This window comes from Gouania willdenowi, chromosome 6 (genome assembly GCF_900634775.1).
Source record: "Gouania willdenowi chromosome 6, fGouWil2.1, whole genome shotgun sequence".
NCBI lineage: Eukaryota > Metazoa > Chordata > Actinopteri > Blenniiformes > Gobiesocidae > Gouania > Gouania willdenowi.
Genome location: NC_041049.1, coordinates 53,978,502 through 54,000,258, shown reverse-complemented (window position 1 = coordinate 54,000,258; position 21,757 = coordinate 53,978,502). Strand labels below are relative to the sequence as shown.

Here is a 21,757-nt window from a genome sequence, read left to right as displayed (position 1 = left end):
ATTTTTTCTCTATTTGGTGAGAATATTAGAAAATAATTTCAATTTAAGATTATTTCACTATTCTTTACACCAGTGTTTCTTAAACTTTTTAGCCACAAGTACCCCTTTCTCTTACTTCTGAATCCAAGTACCCCCTTTGTCCAACTACAACATTCTGCTCAGAATACTATGAAAAAACAAATGTAGAGCATAATGATGAAACAAATTAGAATCTCATTTTGTAAATAATTGGAATGAAACAGTATTTAGTGCTTCCTGAATGGATTTAGCTCTATAGTTTTTATCATTTCCCTCCTGGTGAGGAACCAAGACTAACTCTTGTATTTTTAGTTCATGTTGTCATCAAGATAATTGCCATCATCATTATTATGTAGGGGTGTGTATTACCTGGCATCTGGCGATACGATTCGTATCCCGATAAATAGGTCACGATACGATATATTCCGATATTAAAGTATAAGGCGATTATTGCAAAAAAAAATTAATAGATGACTTAAGAAACAACTAATCTGTAAATGTGTACACCTTCATGAGAACATTATGTATGAAATATATTTTATTGGCATATTTTACACTCAAAACATTGGCTTTAACATTCCATGTGCCAACAAGTTAAAATAAATATAGGTTAAAAAAAACAAAAAAAAAAAAAAACGATATGGATGCATTTTGAATCGATCCGAGAATCGCGCGACGTAATATCGATATATCGCCGAATCGATTTTTTTCAACACCCCTATATTACTATGATGCTCATTTTTAACTAAAAAATAAACAATATAATACCCCATATTTTTTAAGACTTTCATGTGTTAATTTTCCACTCTTGAGAATTTTAAGATACTGTTTTGTTGTTATTTTTTAATGTTTCTTTTGTTTTTTAACCGTTTTTAAGTTGTCATTTACATGATGGAAATAAATCAATCAATCAAATCAAATCACTCTCTCAAGTACCCCATCTAGTGCCATTGCGTACCCCTAGGGGTACACGTAAAACTATTTGAGAAACACTGCTTTACAGTCTACATTGTTAAGAGAAAAAATTTCTTAATATTCAAATCCAATATTTTCCTTATTTCTCTTGTCTTCAATTGCCCAAGTATTCCTGCTTAGACAAACAATCAAATTCCTGGTTGGTTTTCTTCAATTTCTTCTAACTTCAATCCTTTTTCCTATCACCACACTTCACTCAATGCACCAATTTCTTTTTCTAATAAAAGCAGCTTAAGCTTTGTGAAGATGATCCATTGTCTCAGTTCTCCGCTCAAATAATGCATGTATGCACGTACGGTATCAGGGCCAATTATTCCCAGAGCAGTTAAGGCTCTGGTGTTCCCAGATCCCATTGATGAACAGGTCACTATGACCAATCACGCATTGGCCAGGCAGCCCACAGAGGCGGGGAGTGGCTCAGTGCAGCCAATGACTGCTGTGTGTGTTTTCCCAGTGGGACTGGCTGACTGACAACTGGTGCTGGACAGAAGTCAAGGGGATAATTGTCATCTGACTCCCTCTCTCTTTTTTATTTGTCTCTCTCTCTGCCTCCCATCTTTTTTTTCCCTCCCCCTCTTCCTTTTCTGCCTTTTCCTACTCCCATCTTACTTTCTTTCCCCCACCCACTTTCCCCTCCCCTTCTCCCTATAGCTCCAGAAGGACTTTCTCATTGGCTGCCCTTCCCTTCCCTAAAGAGTTACTTTGTGAAGCTACTGGCTGAAGGCTGATGCCAATCTACATCCCCAGCCCGCCCCACGGGACCGCCCCCCGCCCCACTTCAATGGCCCATGTCAACCACACAAACATGCATACAGACACAGACACACTCAAGCACATCTAGTCAAGGGACAGGGACAGAAGCTGATTAACCAAATACTTTTATCAGCAGTAAAACCGCTCTCTCTGCCTGCCTGCATTCTCAACAAAACAGCCTTAAAACACACCAAAACACACGCGCACGCCCCCGCCATACACAGGCAGTAACAGACTGGCCAAAAACACCAGGATTCTCTGAGGTTTAGGACACTGTGTGTGTATGTGTAGTATGCACATCTGCTTTTGCTTGAGAGTGTGTGTGTGTGTGTGTGTGTGTGTGTGTGTGTGTGTGTGTGTGTGTGTGTGTGTGTGTGTGTGTGTGTGTGTGTGTGTGTGTGTGTGTGTGTGTGTGTGTGTGTGTGTAAAGGGACAGAGTTAGCAGAGGGCTTAGACGGATGGCAATAACAACCAACAACAATCAAACAAAGCCTGGTGGACACGCGCCATCACCATATCTAGCTTCCCATACTGTCCCTTTTCTATTCTGCTCAATTCACCTTGTTCCGATCAAAATTTTTCTTCCATCTCCTCATAATCACTACATCTCCTTTGAGTCATACCTTGTTATTTTAAACATCTCCCATTAGCTTTTCAAAAAATGTTCTGTGCATGAGATCATTTTAGCTGGAAATTTTGAGCTGCCATGCAAACTTCCAAACAATTTTAACAATATTAGGTTTTCCTCTTTAGTTCAACTGGAAACTGACTACCCTGACATAATTAATGTCTGCTAAAACACTCCACCTAAACACAATAATAAACACAAAAATCAAACATAAGGTGTTTTGATCCAGCATCGCTGGTTATTTCACATCTAGTTTACCTCCTTCAACATTCGTAAGGCTCAACACTCCATCTCCATCTCCAGACATACTGCTCATCATAGCTCTGTGTTGATCAGGACCAAACAACACAGCTTGAGTTTAAAGAGCCTCTCTGATCTGACATTTGTTTTTCTGTCTGTCAAAGGGAGTTTGGTGGGAAAAGAAATCGATAGCAAAGGAAATTTGTTGAGGAAAGTGGAGAAAAAGGAAGAAGGAAGTGAAAATGGCATTAAAAGAATAAGAAAGCGAAAGCAGAGCAGGGAACTGATGATGAAATAGTCAATAGAATAAGAACAAAATTGTATGGCAAGGTGAGACAGAGGTGACAAATGAAGTTCCAAGATAAAAGGACAAGAGGTGAAGGAGGACAACGAGACGGAAAATAGGGAAAGGAAGAGAGAATGAGAAGGAGTAGGAGAGGGAAAGCATTCCTCTGGAGTACCTTGACTCTGGGGAAAGCTCCAGAAATAACTGAACTACAAGTTCCCTCAGCAGCCTGCACTCACCATTACAGAGTGGTACACACTGTCAAATAAGTGCACAGAGTCCAGCATGACACAGCGGACTTGTAACATCCTCAGATGTCTTCAAGAGAGCATAAGACACTTTGAGGTATAACAGTTATAGTTCATAAATATTCATACACGCTGCACACACACATCCACATGCACAGTGCATGAGCAGGCAGGGCTGGAGGGTACAGTGGTAGGGAGGGGTACATAATTGCCTTCTCTTGTACTACAGGCTTGGGAGTGCTTTTTGACTGAAGACACCAATTTCATGCTAAGACATTATTTAGCTTGATACAAAGTTGATTAGGCTTTAGAGAGAGGGAGATAGCAAGAGGGAGAGAGAGGGAGAGCAAAAAAAGAGAAATGGAGAAGGGAGGTGGAGGGAAATAAACAGCTTTGTGTCATGCTGCATCGCTGGCGGACAGATTAACTTGCTTGTCACGCTCCTTCTGGGAGTTACAAGTAAAATATACACACAGTGTGTGCACGCCTGGAGCGTGGCTGGTTGTTTGAGTAGCCATGTAATCAAGTATCTTAAAGAATACCCTAAAACACAAGGTTTCTTATTTGTTTCATATGTTAGTAATAGTAAAAGTAATGTAACAGTAAATAGTTGTCTTATACGTCACTTTTTTTTTTACCTCTAACAGTTTTTTTAAAACAATCTTTTTTGGCATAAATACTAAAGATTATTGCTGTTTTCTGTTGAAAGTTCTGACATAACTAGAGCAACAGCTGCCCAAGTTAGCTTAATTTTGACTTAAAGTCAAGCTTAAAAACTTAAAAATTTTAAGGCACCTATGGCTTCTACATGCCAGCAGGTACGGTAGTTGTAATATATTGCAAACTTGTTATAAAATGTTAAATCTTTGTACAAAACTGATCATTTCATTAGCTTTAATTGCAGTTGTCTTTCATATATTACATAAACAAGAATTACAAACAATGCTATCAAAATGCAGCAAGCTAATATAGGCGTTCCATTTTTCTGACTCAAAATTTCCCCAAATCCATTTCAGGGTATAGGTCTAGCCCACTTTACACTTTTTAGTTTTCTTTCCTTCATTTCTCCCTATTTAGATGACTTTACAAGCTACTAAACCTCCCAAAATTGTAGTAAATATGCTAAGCAGGGTTATTAAAGTTAACTACTGTTATTAATCCTAAACCGTATATGCTTCAGATTTACAAAAACATAAGGGTTACGGTGAAATTTGTCACGAGAGCTTCTGTTTCAGAACGTGAATTCTGTTTTTTCACAATCACTGAAAATTGGAGGCCCTACCGATGGCTTAAAAAGCCAATTGGCAAGTTTGTTCATAGCTTTTAATCAGCAAAACGTACACACATCACTGAAAAGTAAAACTTTACAGGGCAAGTTTGCACTGCCGACAATTCTTCTCATTCATGTCCAGATCTCAACAAGTGTTTTCCCTCTGCACAATCTAGCTGCTTATGAAGGTTATGTAGTCATTTTTCTACATATTTATTATTATTATTATTATTATATTACATCATTAATATATATTACATATGCAAACACCAGTTAATATTTAAATTCATTTTTCACATGTTTATGAAGCCATAAAATTAGAGACAGGCCATTGACATGTAGCTGTTGATTCAGCCTTTGACAAATAAATACTGAGTATCACTGTTCCTTCTTTCCACTGTTTTTGTGTATATTTATGTCACATTCAGTGCCAGACTTATTAGTACAACTTTGTTCAAGTTTGAAGAGATGCTTTAGTTAGAGAAAGGTTCTTCGGATTTATAAGAAGAAAAAAAAAAATACTGTAGTACAGTAGAAGTCTAAAATTATTCTTCAGATGAATGGGCAAAAGGTCACAATGGGAAAATACTCGTACAGAATGAAAATAATAATAATAATAGTAATAGTAATAAAAAATAGAAGAAAAATAAATCAAACAAAGCAAAGAGAGAACAATTGGTACAAAAATCCTACTCGTGAAGCCTATACATGTTTGAAAAGGAGTAGGAGGAAGTATAGACTTATATGATATCTTATATGATATCTTTGTACTCCATTAAATGTTTATTATTAAATTAAATGGCAGACCTGGTGCTAGTAGTGTGATGGTATTCTTCCTTTAAATAAGAACTATTTAATTGTCACATAATAAAACAGACGTAGCATTTCTGCAGTATCTAAAAGAAACCAAATGCACAGAAAAATTATAATTTACTGGTCACTCCTAGTTTTCTTTCAGCATGCAGTCTCCTTCTCAAGCTGGTTTGCTCTTTGGTTTTCTCCTGCTTTCACTCGCTGCATTGTGAGCCTCACAGCAGGGCATCTTTGCCTTTTGACTGGGAGGTGAATAAAAAGAAGTAAGAAAAACCAACTGAAGACTCAAGCTCTTAAAAGAACCATTGGTAGAGTCTATAGCAGGGTGCACTACAAAGACCAGGCAAAGTGTTTGAGAAAAAGGGAACACAACACAAGCAGCTTGTTCTGTTTAGGACTCATGACAATGCACATTAGTCTAGGCCCTTGTAGTGTGTCAGGATGAGTATCAGCATACAAATTCATGTTGTTGCTTAAACGTACACACAAATGCAAGATAAGATAGGAAAAAAACAATTACTTTTCCAGAGGACTTTAATTTAAAGAAATGTGATGGAAAAGCAAATGAAAAGATTAATACACATATTTAAAAGAGTAACACATTATTGTGTGTATGTATGTATTTCTGGGGAGAGCACAAATACATCATTAGAAAATCCCCAAACCTGAAGAGACTGGCGACTTTTGCCCTGGCCTCAAGCTTTAACTCAAGAGGTTACACGAGGTCAAGTCAGGAGGCCCAAAGCACAAGCACACACACACACACGCACGCACAATTCCTATTTCCCAAAAGTCAATCTTTCATCAACAGCGGCTTGTGAGGTGAAGGGGAGCTCAATAAATATATTATGCATCAGCCAGGTGTGCAGTGGGGCACCACTAATTGCCCCCACCACTAATGTTTAATGTACAGAATTTAGAAAAGAATAAAGACTAAGGACGAGTGGGTAGACGCCGGAATTGGGGGAAGCATGCAAAGAAGTAAAAGAAGAGTGTGAGGTAAGGTTCTAAATTTAATATCTACATTTTTACTTGTGTCTTAAGTCTAATAATCTAATTAGCAGCTCATTTTGGGCTGGCACCAAACAACATAGCTATAAACGTAACATGTTTACAATGAATGTTTGGGGGTTATACATTGTAACAATTTATGCATCAGAAACTAAAAGGCAATCATATCTGAACAAGGTGTAACTAAAAAAACTTTTTTCTTTTGCAATGTTTTTTTTTGTTAGTATTTTTATGTTACTAGTGAAAAAACTAATAAACAATAAATGTTTATAAGACACAGAGGCATGTTACAATGGCTTCATGTAAAGGATTTTCAATATTCGCGAGTGGTGAAATGACCAAAAGTTGGGGTCAAAAAAAAAAATGAAGCATAAAGAAAAACTATTTTACCTGAATACAAAAAAATAAATAAAAATATTTTTATATCCGAAGAAAGAATAACCTTTACATTATAAGTTAAAACAGACAGATTTGTTTTTCTTACATTCCCACATGCAGTTATATAAAAAAAGGGGGGAAAAAAGGATTTATTTGGAATTCAAGAGATTGTCACCCAAAAGCCAATTAATATCTCTGACTAATCATTAGTGATTTGAACAGTCTATGTACATAGCTCAAAGCTGTCCAAATCACAGGAAGTCACAGCATTTGCAAAGTAATTTACTGAAGGCCCAAACATGTTCCAGCCAAAAACCCTGACAAACCTTTTTCCAATTTTCAGGGGCTGGCATATCCCCCAGATAGGATGTATAGCAGACCTTTTTTGTATATTCTAAGAGAGTAGGTGGAGCTGTGTTACTTTACCAAGTTTAGTTTCCTATATGGTGTAGTTCTTGAGATATTGGAAAATGTATTTTTTCAGACCAAATTGCATGGGCCATTTGTTGAAATGACATGAAATGACCCTGTAGCAAGACAGTATGGCTATAACTTTAGAACAGAGACAGTATACGACTACCTGAGCAGTCTATAAAAAGCTTTAATTTAAAAGATATACATTTACCCATTCATACTCACACAAGAAGACATTAATCTTCCATTAAAAACAATTTGGGGGTTTTGTCTCCTGTGCATGAGAACTATTTAATACACAAACAGGCTTAAGCAATCAAATAATCTACTTTACCTTAATGAAGTATACATACAGTTATCAGAGCTTGTTGGACAAAAGTAAAGAATCAAATATCCAGAGTTTACGAACAAAATAAACAATGCAAGCCATCAGTTGGTTCTCTGTGACTCTTGATTCGTAGATGTTCGTGTCTCGGTAAGATCTAATATTCGGGCGATAAAAGCTTGGCTAACGAGGCTGAAATTTATGGAGAGTGGCCGCACACATGGGTGCAGTCACACCAGCATCATCTTTCTCCTCCTAAAAGCTGAGGGCATGGGCACCTCTACAGTGTGTGTATGTGTGTGTGTGTCTCCAGAGGGCCGAGTATGTGTTCAGGTCCAGCGAGTTCACAGTTGATAAACAAGGCTAGCTAAACCGCAACAATGGCAACAGCCCTGGCCCACGACGGCCTGCTCACGCTCACTCAAATAGACACAAGCACACCAGGCTCACTGCTGATAAGGAGAGTGTGTAACTACCATGCAATCAACTCACTGAGGGACTTCACAATGTGGGAACGCAAGCATACACACAAATAACAAAGCCCACCAAATGATAGGAAAGATTTCTCATTCAATATCCAAATATGAATCATAGTGATTCAGTTCAGCACAGCAACAGAATATGTATTTCAAGTTGAAGGGAGTGACAATGTTTATTAATGCAAATGGCTGCTACATCACTGCCTACAGTAAACTCTGAAATTATATAAAATAAAAGACACCTTCATAAAAGATCTTAGACAAGAAACAGACTTAGCAGCTGTCAGACATTAATCACAAGAGTCTAATCCTGTTAGATGTGGGACAGCTTCACTCGCAGCACGCAAACAGACATATGGGGATAGTGTAATGTGTTAGTGAATGACAGAACTGTGCCAGTTCTGTATTATCTTTGGCGAAAACCCTCAGCCCATTGCCATAATCAAAAATATGTTTGTAGAATATAGCCTATATATGTTTTTTTTTTTAAAGACAATTTTTTGAAAAGCAATGAAATAATTGACAAAAACAGCTTTCTCTATAGACTGGCTGTCTAGAGAGAAAGCAATGTAGATTATTTATTTCATTTGATGTAAATGTATTTTACTTTATTATACTTTTCATCTATTCAAATCCCATAACTTTCTCTCCTATTTAGTGTATATAGGGGTCGAATGAACTTGGTTCAGTTTCTTGGTGGTACAAGGCAGGGAACAAACTGTATAGGTAATCAAACCACCACAGTGGTAGAAGGACAAGGGAATGTACCATATTTTAGAAATTATAAATCCCAACAGTATGCAAGTCATATCTAAGCAATTTACACATTTTCTGTTAAAAAATCTACTGATAAGTTGCTTTGGGCAACAAGTTGCGTCACCGAAGGCAAAGCTGCTTCACATGAGGATGTCCTGATACGATATTGACGTTGGTCCAATATCAGCAAAAAAAACTAGCATCAGATAATATCGGCCTGCATCTGGTAGTTTTTCTACAGGCATCAACAAACAGCTACACCTTCTCCTGGCTCGAAGTCTGCATACAGTGAATTTACTGCTTTTTATGGTCACTTCTAGCAGTAATTGTGCTGCAGCTAGCCCGCTATGCTAACTGTCTTTCAGCGCTTCTATACCAGGTAGAAAACCAGAGTCTAGTTTGCTCAGAGGGCAATTAGACATTAAAAACTTAATGTGGTGGTTTGGACACCTTCACCAGATGCCCAGCTAATTGATAAGTCACATGCTTTCAATTTTACACAAAATAATTTATAATTCTAAGTGATAACAATTCACTTTAAGTCACTAGATGGTGCTGCCGACTTGCTGAATAACCCATGGGTAGGTCGCGCTGATGTATAAGTCGCTCCCTCATCTTTAAATGAAAAAAGTAGTGACTTACATGCTGGAACACATGGCACCTACAATGATGCAGCAAAAAGAAAAAGCATTTTGTCAAAAAAAAAAAAAAAACTTTCTTAAATTAGGTTTTCCATATTGTCCAAATATCCCTCAATGTATTTTGTTAAACTTTTATTGATTTGTTTTTATACATTTTTACATGTTCATAATCAAACAAATCTACAATCTCACTGCAAACCATGATCAATCAAACATTAGAGGCAAATAAAACACTATTGTGAAAGAGAAAGCTGGCTTTACTGCAGAACTGAAAGCAATGACATGTGAGAATTTTTTTTTTTTATTATTTCTTTCCTCTTGGTGATAATAGCCTCATCAAAGTTTGATAAATAATACCCGTTTCTAGAATTTGGATCGTTTGACGTGAAGCTTGCTGTCACCTCTGTTGTTGTTTAACCATTACCATCTTTCCTGTCAACAGCATATGAAAGCACATTTTGTTTATTTGTGTTTCACGCTTTCTAAATGGTGTAGTAATTTGGTTTTAATTGAGCGAGTCCACGTGAGTCCATTACCTTCAATGCATGTCACTGCTGGGTTTCACCAATCACCAATTACATTAGCTAGTTTTGTTCTATTAAAAAGAACAGCCAGAAAAAAAACTCAATTCAAATCTCAGTTGCACCCCTTGCTGAGGAGTCAATAGAATTTTTCAGAAAGCCATTAGAAGGTTCAGCGATCCATAATGCAAAGTAACAATAGCTTTTGAACAGGTGTAAAGCAGATAACGCTGGATCCGTAGCTCCACACAACACAGTGACATTAATAATAGGAATTGTGCAAACCATCACTATGGTTTCAGTTAAAAACTCACACGTACCTAAAAAGCATACTCTTCAAGTAATCAAAGACATGTGCAAGGTCTGCAAGTTTTATTGGAGCCGGTCGCCTTGTGAAAGTCTCCATTCTATGCCAAAGGGCGACATTAAAACCTAATGGTGAAGCCAGATGAGAAGAGAGATAGAAGAAAAGATGACAGAGAAATAGAGAAAGAGAGAGAGCTCACTTGTAGTCTATCAAACACACCAAATACCACCTTTGGTACTGTCAGACACTAGAAAGACATTGGGACATCTGGCCACATTGCACACAACAACTGCTATTTGTTTTGTTTGAGATCCAAAAGGTTGCTAACTAACTAAAGGCAGGCATATACTGTGCAATTTTTGGCCCATTCTGAGCCAATTTTCGACTTGTTATTGTTGTATTTTTGAGATCGTGCATGTCTCTGCTAGATCGTGTATCGTGCATTGTGTAGTATACATGGGATCGCGAGAAGCAATTAACCCCTCACGACCAGCTCCCGATCAGCAATCAAACATGTTTGAAATCCAGTTGCTCCTCGTGAGGGTATCTCACAGTTGAAGCAGTGCCACGGACCGGCTTACCTTAAACCCTCACACTGCGAATGCGCGAACATCGTAGGACCACTGTAGAATTGACGGACTGCACTGCCCACGTCTGTCCAGCCAATTCCTAGTCCATCACATCGCAGTCTTTTCTTTTTTTAAAGTTCTTTTTGTGGAGATTTGCGAGTGTCTCTCCACTTCCAGGTTCTTCTTCTTTGTCTGTTTTAATGGCGATGCTTTAGAGTTCTTCTAGATTGTACGTCGCATTTCTGGAAACAAGACCCTGACGTGTCGTGTATGAACGTACAGTGTGAGCAGTCAGATCGTATCAGAGTGTCGGTCCATACAGTGTGAGAACATGCATCGTGAGCTGCGCACATTCTGAGTACAACGATTCAAAAAAATCGCACAGTGTATCCCAGCCTTAAGTTGACTTGATAAGTTGATAACATTTCCAGTCTCAGTTACCTATTACCCATATTTAGCCGATAGGCAGCAAAATTGTCTGCTTCACACTACAACTACATACAGTACCTCACATACTTACAGTGAATGCTTTGCATCTCCTTTAGCGCATTCACGCAAGATTGTGTAAACGTTCAGTTAACAAAAAGAAACAACTTGTCTCTAAAATTACAGTTTGTTTTTCACTTTTTTAACGTTACATTTGACTTTTAAATGGTACAATCTTGGGAAGGCATTTTTATTTTTTTTATTTTTTTCCAGAAGCTTCACAAGAACAACAAAATTAACCAGTGCAAACAGCAGGTACGGTCCGCCAGCTGAACACAAGCAGACGGCTCTTAATAATGCAGCTGGAAAGCTGTTTGCGTAGGAAAAACAAAACCTACACAAACTAAAACTAGAAGTAGAAGGTGGATGAGACAGCAAGGGAATGCAAAGAGGTGAGACTTGAAGAGAGGCAGCGATACAGACGGGGAGAGCATGAGATGTAGAAAGGAGGAGATTGAGTGGAAATGATGTCATTAGCCCAGAGGAAATCTGCTCAACACACGCCAGCAGTAAAAGCCAACCTCCTCGTCCCCCCCTCTCTGTCGTCGGAGTGCTTTTTGACTCTATTGAATCTAAACAACGCACCGAAATAAAGAACAAATGATTGTTAAAAAGAAAGGTACCCCCCCCCCAAAAAAAATTAATAAATAAAACCCTCAACAATCTTACGGCTCTCCTCCATCTCCCTGTCATACGGGCTGGGCTCCTGTTTAATGTCCTGCAAATGAAGCGGATTTATTAATGTGTAATTAAGTAATAATCATCACTACATAATGCATGAGAGACTCAGGGGACGAAGGCTGAGAGAGAGAGCGTGAGAGAGAGGAACGAGTGAGATAGGATAGCAAAGCCGCTCGAGCAGACAGTAAGAGATATTTCTGCCGCCTCGCCTCGCTAAAGACACACATTAAAAAAGGATTAATCCACTGAAATAATATTTAGATAAGAGGTCGGGCTCTTTCATTTCTTCCACATGTTCGCTGCTCCAATCCCCCCCCCCCACAATCAGCTTCATGGCCAATCATTGCTTCATTAGCCCATGTTCAATTAACGGCCTGCAATTAGTCAAGTCCCCTCACTACTAACAAGGCCTAATCATTATAAAGGCTGATGGTCAACTAAATCCATCAAGGCAACACAGCCGCAGTCGGGGAAATCAGAGGAATATTCTAATAAGGACTAACGCGTCACTTTCCTGTGTTCTTGTTGCGTTTTTGTGCTTCCACCGTTTGATTTGACAAGTGCACAAATGACTTAGCAGCTTATTAGACTAAACTGCTGATGAACTAGTAATAGTTTTTGTACTGATGTACAGCACTACATCTCTGTACAAAAATAATATAAAAACAAAATTTCAAAACACTTGAACTTAACGGTCAATTGCAAGAAGTCAGAAACAATTTTTGCTGTTGCAATTTGAGCGTCATTTCTCCACATACCACTTTCTTCTTGGTGAATGCTATAAACCTAGTTCAAATAAAACACCATTAACATTACAAAATCCTCACACTTTGAGCTCTGAACACTTGTAGTAGAAGAATAAGTATTTAAAAAGAATTGATTTATTCAATTTTAATCAAATCATGACCTCAAAAAATTTAATTTAATTACCTAGTTACATGAGTAAGTCTGCTCAAAGGATAAATCACCTTTCCACTTGTGTAGTGAATAATACAAAACCATACAATTAGTGTTGTGACCCAACAAATTTCTGAAATACTAGAAATCAAATCAAAGGCTAGTCTAACAAGGGTGGAAATGCGTGTATATTCTATCTGCGGCTAGCAGTTGAGCAATAATAACTGCCCAAAAATTGCGTAAAGTATAATCATGGGGGATATTTATCTAAGGACTATAGCTCAAATATTTCACTAATCTGTAATGCTGCGACAAGTATGCCCATATACTGCTTGATTAAAATATCTTCCAGTTAAAGAAAAAAAAATCCTAATCTAATCACAACTGTAATTAATGACAGAAATATGCCCAACTCATTAGATTTGGTATTAGGGATGTATGCTTTTGTCGATATGGCAATATTGCCCAATACTAAATTTCCAATATTAACCAATACCGATATACACATATACCCCACTGGGTAGATTTTAGTAAATCTACTTTAGTAATGGAAAAAGTGCCATATTATGTTTTATTATGTCTCAAACAACAGCACATATTGGTTTTTCAATTTCAGTGGCAAAACCGATACCGATGTCCACCGATATTACATTTTATGGCAAACACGGGCTGATAAATTTGACCATCTCTCATTGGTATGATTATTAAAGATTGATTTTAAACTCATGTGAAAGTTAAAAACAACACCTCGAGTGAGTAACAAAACAAAATATAAAAAGACGGATTGTGTTGGATGTCTACCTCTGTTATTGTTTTGCTATGCCTGGTTGGTCAATAGTCTGTAACTCAGAGACAGGGAGGCAGTCAGAGTTGGGTGAGCAGGTGAAAGACAGATGAACATGAAAACAAAGATAATCCCTCGGTGATTCTCACCTCGTCCTGGCGTCCATGCCTCCCTCCCTCCCTCTATTCCAGCCCCTTCACCGGCTCTATGCCACTGCACTGGCCTCAGAACACCTCGGTTCCCTGCACCTTTTCCCCTCTACCCCTCTTTCTCCTCCATTTTTTAACTCTCCTGCGTTCTTCTCTTCATCTCCCCCCTCAGTGGTAGGTATCGCCAAGCTGTCAGTGGGGCAAGGTGTGGAAGGGAGATAGCAACACTCGGGTCCACACACAGCTAAAAGGAGAACACGGTGCTTATGCAAGCTAGACAACAAGAGGTGTGTAACCTTTGCTTGACACACACACACACACACACACACACAGAACCATGGTCGTCTCCCTCCGCTTTGCTCTGCTTCGCTTGGCTGCCCGACTAAAGCAAAGCTCCTCTGGTTATCCAGGATGCCTCAGTGACACACACTCACTCACTCAGTCACACAACAAGGCTTTTATGTACATGATGCATGCAAACACAAATACATGAATGTAGATCTGGCAGAGTGTGAGCACTGAGTGCACACAAACGGGGGGAGGACACACTTGTCGAATGGCAGTAGTGGACAGATTTCCTGAGCCTCAGCAGCTGAACTGTTCTCTGACTAACTGCACCAGGGTCAGCGTTCATCACCACTGTCTCACAAACCACCATCAACGGCACATTCAGTTCATAACAACAGAACACATGTTTATTTACTCGAAAAAATGTGCTCAAATGTCAACTCAAAAATGTAGATGGAATTTTAACTTAAAAAAAAATTAAAATGAGACATATTAGAAGAGATGGTTGCAGAAAGTGGTAGAAAGTAACCACAATTCCTCTAAAAACAGTTGAGTTTAACATCTGTGACAACCAATCCTGAGATCCTTTAGAAATTGAAAACAATCGCTCAACTCTTGAAGCATTTTATGGTCCATGACGTTGATCTGAAAGTACAAACTGAAAATCAAAACCAAATTTTCAAGAGAAGCATTGGATTGGTTAATTATATCCTCCTCTTCCCCATGACATCCTCTGTGTGGACTGAAAGAGCGGCTAACGCTTTACCTGCACTCACAACACAGTGATAAACAAATCTCTAAGGACCCCCCATCAACACATTCTCTCAGTGTCGCGTGTAGAGCCTTTTTCTCTCATCTACAAAGTAAATCGTGCTCTACCTCACACGTATCAGACTGCTACATAAGCAGAATGGAGGTGGGGGGGGGGGGGGTGACGAGCAGCCACACTAACAAAATCCAAGATCTATTTTTTTTCTGTGTAGTTACAAAAAGATTGTCAAACCTGTGTGACAGAGGAAATGAGGGGGAAGGGGTGGGAACACATGGTCAGCCCGTCCTTGTTGCCCATCTGGGTCCCATAAAGAAAACACGAAGGCCAAGGACACCACATGCCCTCGTGTGCGATGCCCACTCTCACCCATGCAATGCAATGGCTACAATTCGGTCATAATAACGTGGACATTTTTAACCTTTTTTTTTTTTTTTTCAAAATAAATAATATTTTCACTTATGTTTTTCCCTTCAAAATAAAGTTTCGTGAAGTTTAAAAAAGCGTTAATTTTATTTCTTTTTTTTTAAATAAGGGCAAATTTTTTTATTGTGTTTTTTGAAAAGCTTTATATTAACTACATGCAAAAGTAAACACTCCCCCACATTGGTCACTGGTTTTTTGGGGTGTCAAATCATCAGATTTCCAAAACCAGGTAGTTTAAACTGAGTTTTGGAAAAACAAGCACAACAAGTTGGTCCAAATGCACACAACCTTTATTATAGATGCATAGTGGCTGATTATTTACCTTAATAAGAAGAGAGAAATTCAACATTTACGCTCATATTTTTTATTTTTTTTTTTAGTTATTAGTAACAGGTAAGTTACAGTAGTCACGTTTAATTAATTCTAATTGGTGATTGGGATCAATTACTTGATTTAAGGGGACAGAGACATTTTTCATCGAACACAAGCTGCTCGCAAAGACTTTTGGGAGATGAAACTAATTACTTCACACGCGCACTTAAGAGTTGGTGGTGGTTTCTCTTCTCTAGGAAAAAGTGTTGAGTCCATAGAAGAAACATCTTCTTACCTTTGACGGAGCGCGGTTTGGCCTGTTTTCGTCTCGACATCTTCTGCTCTGCTTCAGCCAAGTGTTCACTTTATTAATGCTGTTTGTTCCGTTCCGCGTTTTCGGCTAACCATGCAGGCAGGCGGGCAGGCGGACAGCCTCCTCCTCCGTTAACACCACTTCGCTGCCGCTTCCTGCCTGTTGCAATGCGGCAGCGGCAGTCTCTCTCTGAGCCGTCGGTGCGGTTCGCAGACTCGGAGCTGCTGGTTTTGGAGGTGAAGGAAGCGGAGAGGCGACGCTTTCCCTTCCTTCCTTCCTTCCTGCCTTCGCGGCCGCTCGGACCCAGACAACCTGTAGAATAACCGGGAACAACTTCCTCGGTCGTCCGTCCGTGGTCTCTGTGATTCCTCACACGTGTTTTTGATCAGGCAGCTGTTACACCTGAGCAGGTCGGTGACGGCGCGCGAGCTGCGGCGGTGTCTCTAGGTCCTGTTGATGGAGTTTTGGGTTTTTTTTAAGGGTTAAATGAGCTCCGAAAATGAAGGTTCTCCCCGTCCTCTTCTTTTGAGCCTTTTTCAGTTTTAATTAAAAACTATTTGTTTTTCCCTCCCACTTGTCTCCGAGTCCGTCCCGCTACTCTACACTAGGCAGGGTTGGTGGTGCTCTGGTGGCGCGGACATTGCGCTCTTCCCTTTGCTTTCTCTCTCTCTTTTTTTTTTTTTTTTTTTTTTTACTACTCTCGCTTTCTATTTGTGTATATTTCTCACTGTCCTAGCAACCCAATGTTTCCTTTGGTCTAACCCTTCGCTAGCCTCTGTCTCCCTGCTTTTTCTTTGTCCTGACTCTGGCTACCAGTCTCCCTCCTCCTCTGCCTGCCTCTGCTGGCGGGGCTGCGGCGCAGACACACATAATAAAGCCAAGGCAGGCAGTGCTTGGCTGGAAATGTAGCCGCGTCCCAGCAGGGGGATGTGAGAGAAGGGTCCCGGCGGGGGAGCGCTCTGATCCCGCAGGGAGCCGCTCGGCAGAGCCCGGGTTGGCTGAGGCAGAGAGGCAAGGCTGGGCTGACAGGGGGAGAGAGAGGCCATCCAGGGGCAGGACGAGGCAACAGCGCCGAGCTGTGGATAACAGCTGCAACTACAGCAGGGACCGTTAGGATAGACAGGCTGGAGACAGAGGGAAAATGTGGAGTTGGACTTCGTGTGAAATGTGGACGAGGTTTAGAGGCGTCTAGAAAGGTAAACAATTGTCAGGGTTCTCACCAGGAATTTTTCACACCATAGGGCAGTGGTTCCCGAACTTTTTGTGTCCAAGGCACACCAAAGGACAAGTAAAAATCTGAAGGCACACAAATCCGTGTATCATTCGTTCATTTGTTTTTCATTATGTAACAAAAACATGAAAAACAAAAAAAAAGCACTCATTATTTGATATTTGTTTCAAAACCAAAATGAAAAAACGGAAAACGCCTTGTTTTTCAAATTCAAGCTCTTTTGCTTCGGTACAGAAAACAGAAAACGAACACTTTTATATTCGTTTTCTCAATTACCGATTTGCCAAAGTACGTGACCCGGAAGCACTTTAGTCTGGTGTAGGGCACAGAACCTCCTCACGGATACTTCGGAGGATTTAGAGACTCCTAAGTGTTGCAGAGCTAAAGATATCTCGGAATGTGTAACGCTTCACTTCCGGGTCACGTACTTTGGCAAATCGGAAATGGAGAAAACAAATGAAGGTGCTCGGTTTTTATTTTCTGTACCGAAGCAAAAGAGCTTGAATTTGAAAAACAAGGCGTTTTCCGTTTTTTCATTTTGGTTTTGGAAACAAATATCAAATAATGAGTGTTTTTTTTTTTTCATTTTTTTGTTACATAATGAAAAACGAATGATACACTGATTCACACCTATTGTGCAAAATAGCCTGTATAACACGTTATCACTCATATCATGTACAATATCTACAATAAATGTGCATAATTATTTACTAATACCAAATCAAATGTGACGAAGACAACTATTACTTGTGAAAATAGAGTTTGGCTCTGTATTATGAAATGAGTGCATACAAAGTGGTACATTAAAAAATAATCATTTTTGTGTAGTATATTGCAATAAATGTATGGTTGTCACAAAATTTTGAAATTTATAGTAAAGTAAATCTAAATTTATTTATTTTGTGTGTGTGTGTGTAATTTTTTATATCTTTGTTCCAGCCTTACTTTAAAGCTAAAAGTTATTTGTTGACTTGGTGAAGGGTCATGATGAATGTAGTTAGTTACTCATGCTTGGTATAGGTCCCCCACAAATACATACTCACACACACGGTATAGACAAAAATAACGTTTCATTCAAAAGACTGATTCAAAGACGCACTTTTCCAATTTAAATGAAAACACATACACACTGTTTATATTGAACGGTGAATATGGCTTACAAAGCAGAGGATGCACACAGTGGAGCTTTCATCGGACGGAAAAGAGAACATGGCCCAAACCCGTCCGACTCAAATTAAGCCGATGTCTCTTTAAGCTCGAATACGTTTCAACCTGACCGTATTCACAACCGTGTGTGTGCATGTAGAATGATTCGTTGCGAGTTATAGACATGATGAGCAGCTTCATTTGCACGACATGCTACGTCTGGTTGAAGCACTGTTTATAATGGACGGTAATTACAGTTACCATGCGGAGGATGCACACAGGCAACATAGGGGGCAACTAAGTGGGGGAAGGGGTCCTCTGGCTAATGTACATGTTTCTCGATTTTTCAGATTAAAAATAGTTTAAAAAAAAAAAAAACATGCATGCCTGGAAGTCCATTTTGTGCAACAATTTTTACAACAATGCTGATTAAAAAGGAAAAAACAATAGAAAATCCCGCCTACACTGCTAAAAATGCACCGTAGGGGGCGATATTACTCCGTAAGGGATCAGAATTACAAGGGACCCCTACGCTCAACAGCGTTGGGAAGAATGCTGATTATCATCATTAATCAGAGGTGTAAAAAGTATGGATATATCTTACTGAAGTAGAAGTACTGTTACTTGGTTGAAGTATATTCCTCATGTCATTTTAAAATACTACACCTGATTTTTACATTTTTATTATTTAAAATATAGTGAATCCCTCATAGATCAATAATAATAATAAACCAAACATCAATTTCTCAAAAAAGAAAGAAACATGTCAAAATTGCCATCTGAAAGTTTGTTTTTATCTTCCCATTAACACTCTTGTTTGTTGACTTTTTTTGGCCCATTGTATTTTGGAATGTGGAGTTCCGTAAACGGATGCATGAAAGTGTTTTCAGTTCATTCTCACCGTGATTTCTTGTGTTTCTTCACCAGACAATGAGGACAGGGATTTTTGTTCTAGTTTTTTTTTCCGTTATTCCCCATAATATTAGAACAAACACTTCTATACCCGTGTCTCCTCATCCTGCAACGCATTGAGTTTGAGAACCACTGGTTTGGATCAGTGATGTTCAACAATTAGTGTGATCTTCTTTCCAAAATATATCAGGTAAACTAGATTCAGCTTTATATTTGGTAAACCTAATATATTTTTGTATATGTAACTTTAAAAACTTTCACATATTAACTTCATCCTAGACCTAAGAATAATAAGATTTTTCTAATAACCGCAGCTATTGGATTGCATCGGGTTAGACCAACTGAAGTTAGGTTATGATTAGATGAGGTAGTAAACCTTTTTTAGATTCCAATCAAAGACCATGTAACCAGTGCTCTGGATTGCTCTCTACTGTCAGGGCTGATGCACATGATGTTTATAACTTTTAGTCACAATTTTCTGTGGTAGCATTTTAATAATGCAGTAACTGAATAATTCTTGGTGCACATGCAGGTAATTCAGACATTCTAATCTCTCAAATGGTAAAGAATTATTTCTGACCAGATTACAAAATGATTGAGTTTATGGTTTCACTGTGGAATTGCTTGTTCCGTTCAAATTCCACAAGTATCTCATTTCTTCTCTCACTTTTGAGGATGTCATTGCAAGCAGTGAATTTATTAGTAAATTACTTTTTTACAGGATTTAGTTTCAAGGTTTTTTCACAAAAAGAGAGCATAATATTACTTTTACGCCCTGTAGATAAAGACACCTAAGACGTTGCCTTGTCTTCTGCCCTATTGAGTTTGTACCACCCAAACAAAAAACCTCCAGTGAAAATAAATCATTTCGCTTACAGTATGGACATTCACTACACAAGAGTTCATTTGGGTGCAAATGCTGTTGTGTCCACCTACAAAGCGTCTTTATTTTCGGGGAGGTTTTTTTTTTTAATAAAGGGGGTGGGGTGTCATGTCTGGAGACGGCATAAAGCAAACAAAGGGAAAAATTGAAAATCACTGGGTGCCTTTGTTTTTCCACTCCTGTCTCTCTTTCTCTGGTTGTCATGGATAGCTGGGTAACGTAGAGCTCCCAGTGCTGACCAGCAGGAACACAGATTTAGCCTCCCACCCTCCTCTCTCGATCCTCCCATGGAGTGACAGAGCAGCCTTTAAGATTGACCCCCCCGCTTGGTGAGGTGAAGGTGGGGGGCTCTTGTCTGTGACCAGTGTGTCCCATCTCTTGTCTCCCTTTGCTACTCCCTCCAACCTCACCCCTCCCGCCAAATGAGATGAGTGCACGCCAGGAGACCCGTGTGCATGTTTTCTGTGTGTTTGTGCGTGCGTGCAAAGCTCCCCCAGTGTGACTGCTCCTGGCATAGAGGGCCTAAAGCCCTTACTCAGTGGTTGGTCCTCCCTCCGCCTCTGTGCCCCTCCTCGTATCTGCCGGTAAATACAAAGAGTGAAGAAAAAGCCCACATTACAAGCTCCTTAAGGGTCAAGGACAGGCCCCTCTATGAATAGCTTCTAAGAGTTGTATTGTTGAATCACATAGCTCGCGATTACACCCTCTGTCATCTCCACAAGGATTTGGCTTTTTTTTATACACACAACAAGAGAACATCAAGTAGCAGGCTGCAGCAAGCGAATAAGTCAACCAACACACATGCAGTGGGAATTGATACACACAGGACATCAACAGAATAACTTTGGAGTAGAAAGAATTACAGCCCAAAAATAGGGATTTGGCTCAAAGATTCCATACCTCAACAGCAGTCGAAAAATATGAAATGTAAGCACAAGCAATGCGTGAGTACAACGATGGTGATACAGACAAATAATGTAAATGGAACTGATTTATACAGCACTTTTATTACCACCAAAGTAGCCGCAAAGCGCTTTACAATATCAGCTCATTCACATACAAATGGGACAGAGCTGCCATGAAAGGAACTTGTTGACAACTGGGAGCAACTTAGTGTCTTGCCCAAGAACACATAGACAAGTATAGCCCTGGTTTTGAAACATCAACTTCTCGATGAGAAGACGACCCCTCTACCACCTGAGCCACAGTCGTCCAGAAGAGTGTTTAAAATCAGAGTGGCAGAGCCACACCTGTCACCATGACAAGTAAAATACTAACAAGAGCACTCAAGAGAGCGCAAACCAATGCCATGGCGGATTCCCTAAGATCTGAAATAAAGGGTTTTAAACAAGGTAATTCCTTTGGTGGCGCAGTTTCCTCACCTGCTGTGAGCAATTCACTAAGATTGCAGCAATGATTTGTGCACGTGCAGAAGTGGTGGAGACTGCCCTATTTAAATGAGCATTTTGTGCGTGTTATTTTGACCATGGAGGGTGAATGAGAGCTGAGTGTGTAAATGTGCACACCGTACCCATCAGCCACAAACCCATCCTCCGCAAAAAGAACAAGCCACTTTAATTTAAACGTTAATAACAAGTCAAAACATTTCATTTCCATGCAAATAATTTACATTGCCTAGAATGCAGGTTGTTTTCCATTTAGACTGAGTTATGTGCAATGTTTTATTTGTGTTGTGGCTTATATTCATTTACTTGAGGGTAATACAAGTCCATGCACATTTGTTGTTGCTGCTGTTGCTTTTTCAAAACGCACAGTATCTGAAATTTCTTCAAAATCTTTCCTTTTATTTTTATCCTTTATATTCTGTATATATTTTAAATCTTTCAA

At 39.3% G+C, this 21,757-nt stretch overlaps 1 protein-coding gene across 6 annotated transcripts in view; it reads right to left on the bottom strand.

Annotated features, from left to right (window-relative positions):
- Positions 1-16,809, bottom strand: part of znf423 (zinc finger protein 423) — a 165,036-nt gene extending 148,227 nt beyond the window's left edge. For 3 of the 6 annotated variants that reach the window (XM_028449699.1, XM_028449703.1, XM_028449698.1), the window contains exon 1: positions 15,720-16,807. In XM_028449699.1, coding sequence (XP_028305500.1) covers positions 15,720-15,759 — 40 coding nt within the window. In that variant the 5' untranslated portion in view covers positions 15,760-16,807. Of the gene's footprint in view, positions 1-15,719 lie in introns of all 6 variants that reach the window. The other 3 variants (XM_028449697.1, XM_028449701.1, XM_028449702.1) reach the window with 2 other exon arrangements.
- Positions 16,810-21,757: the final 4,948 nt, after the last annotated feature.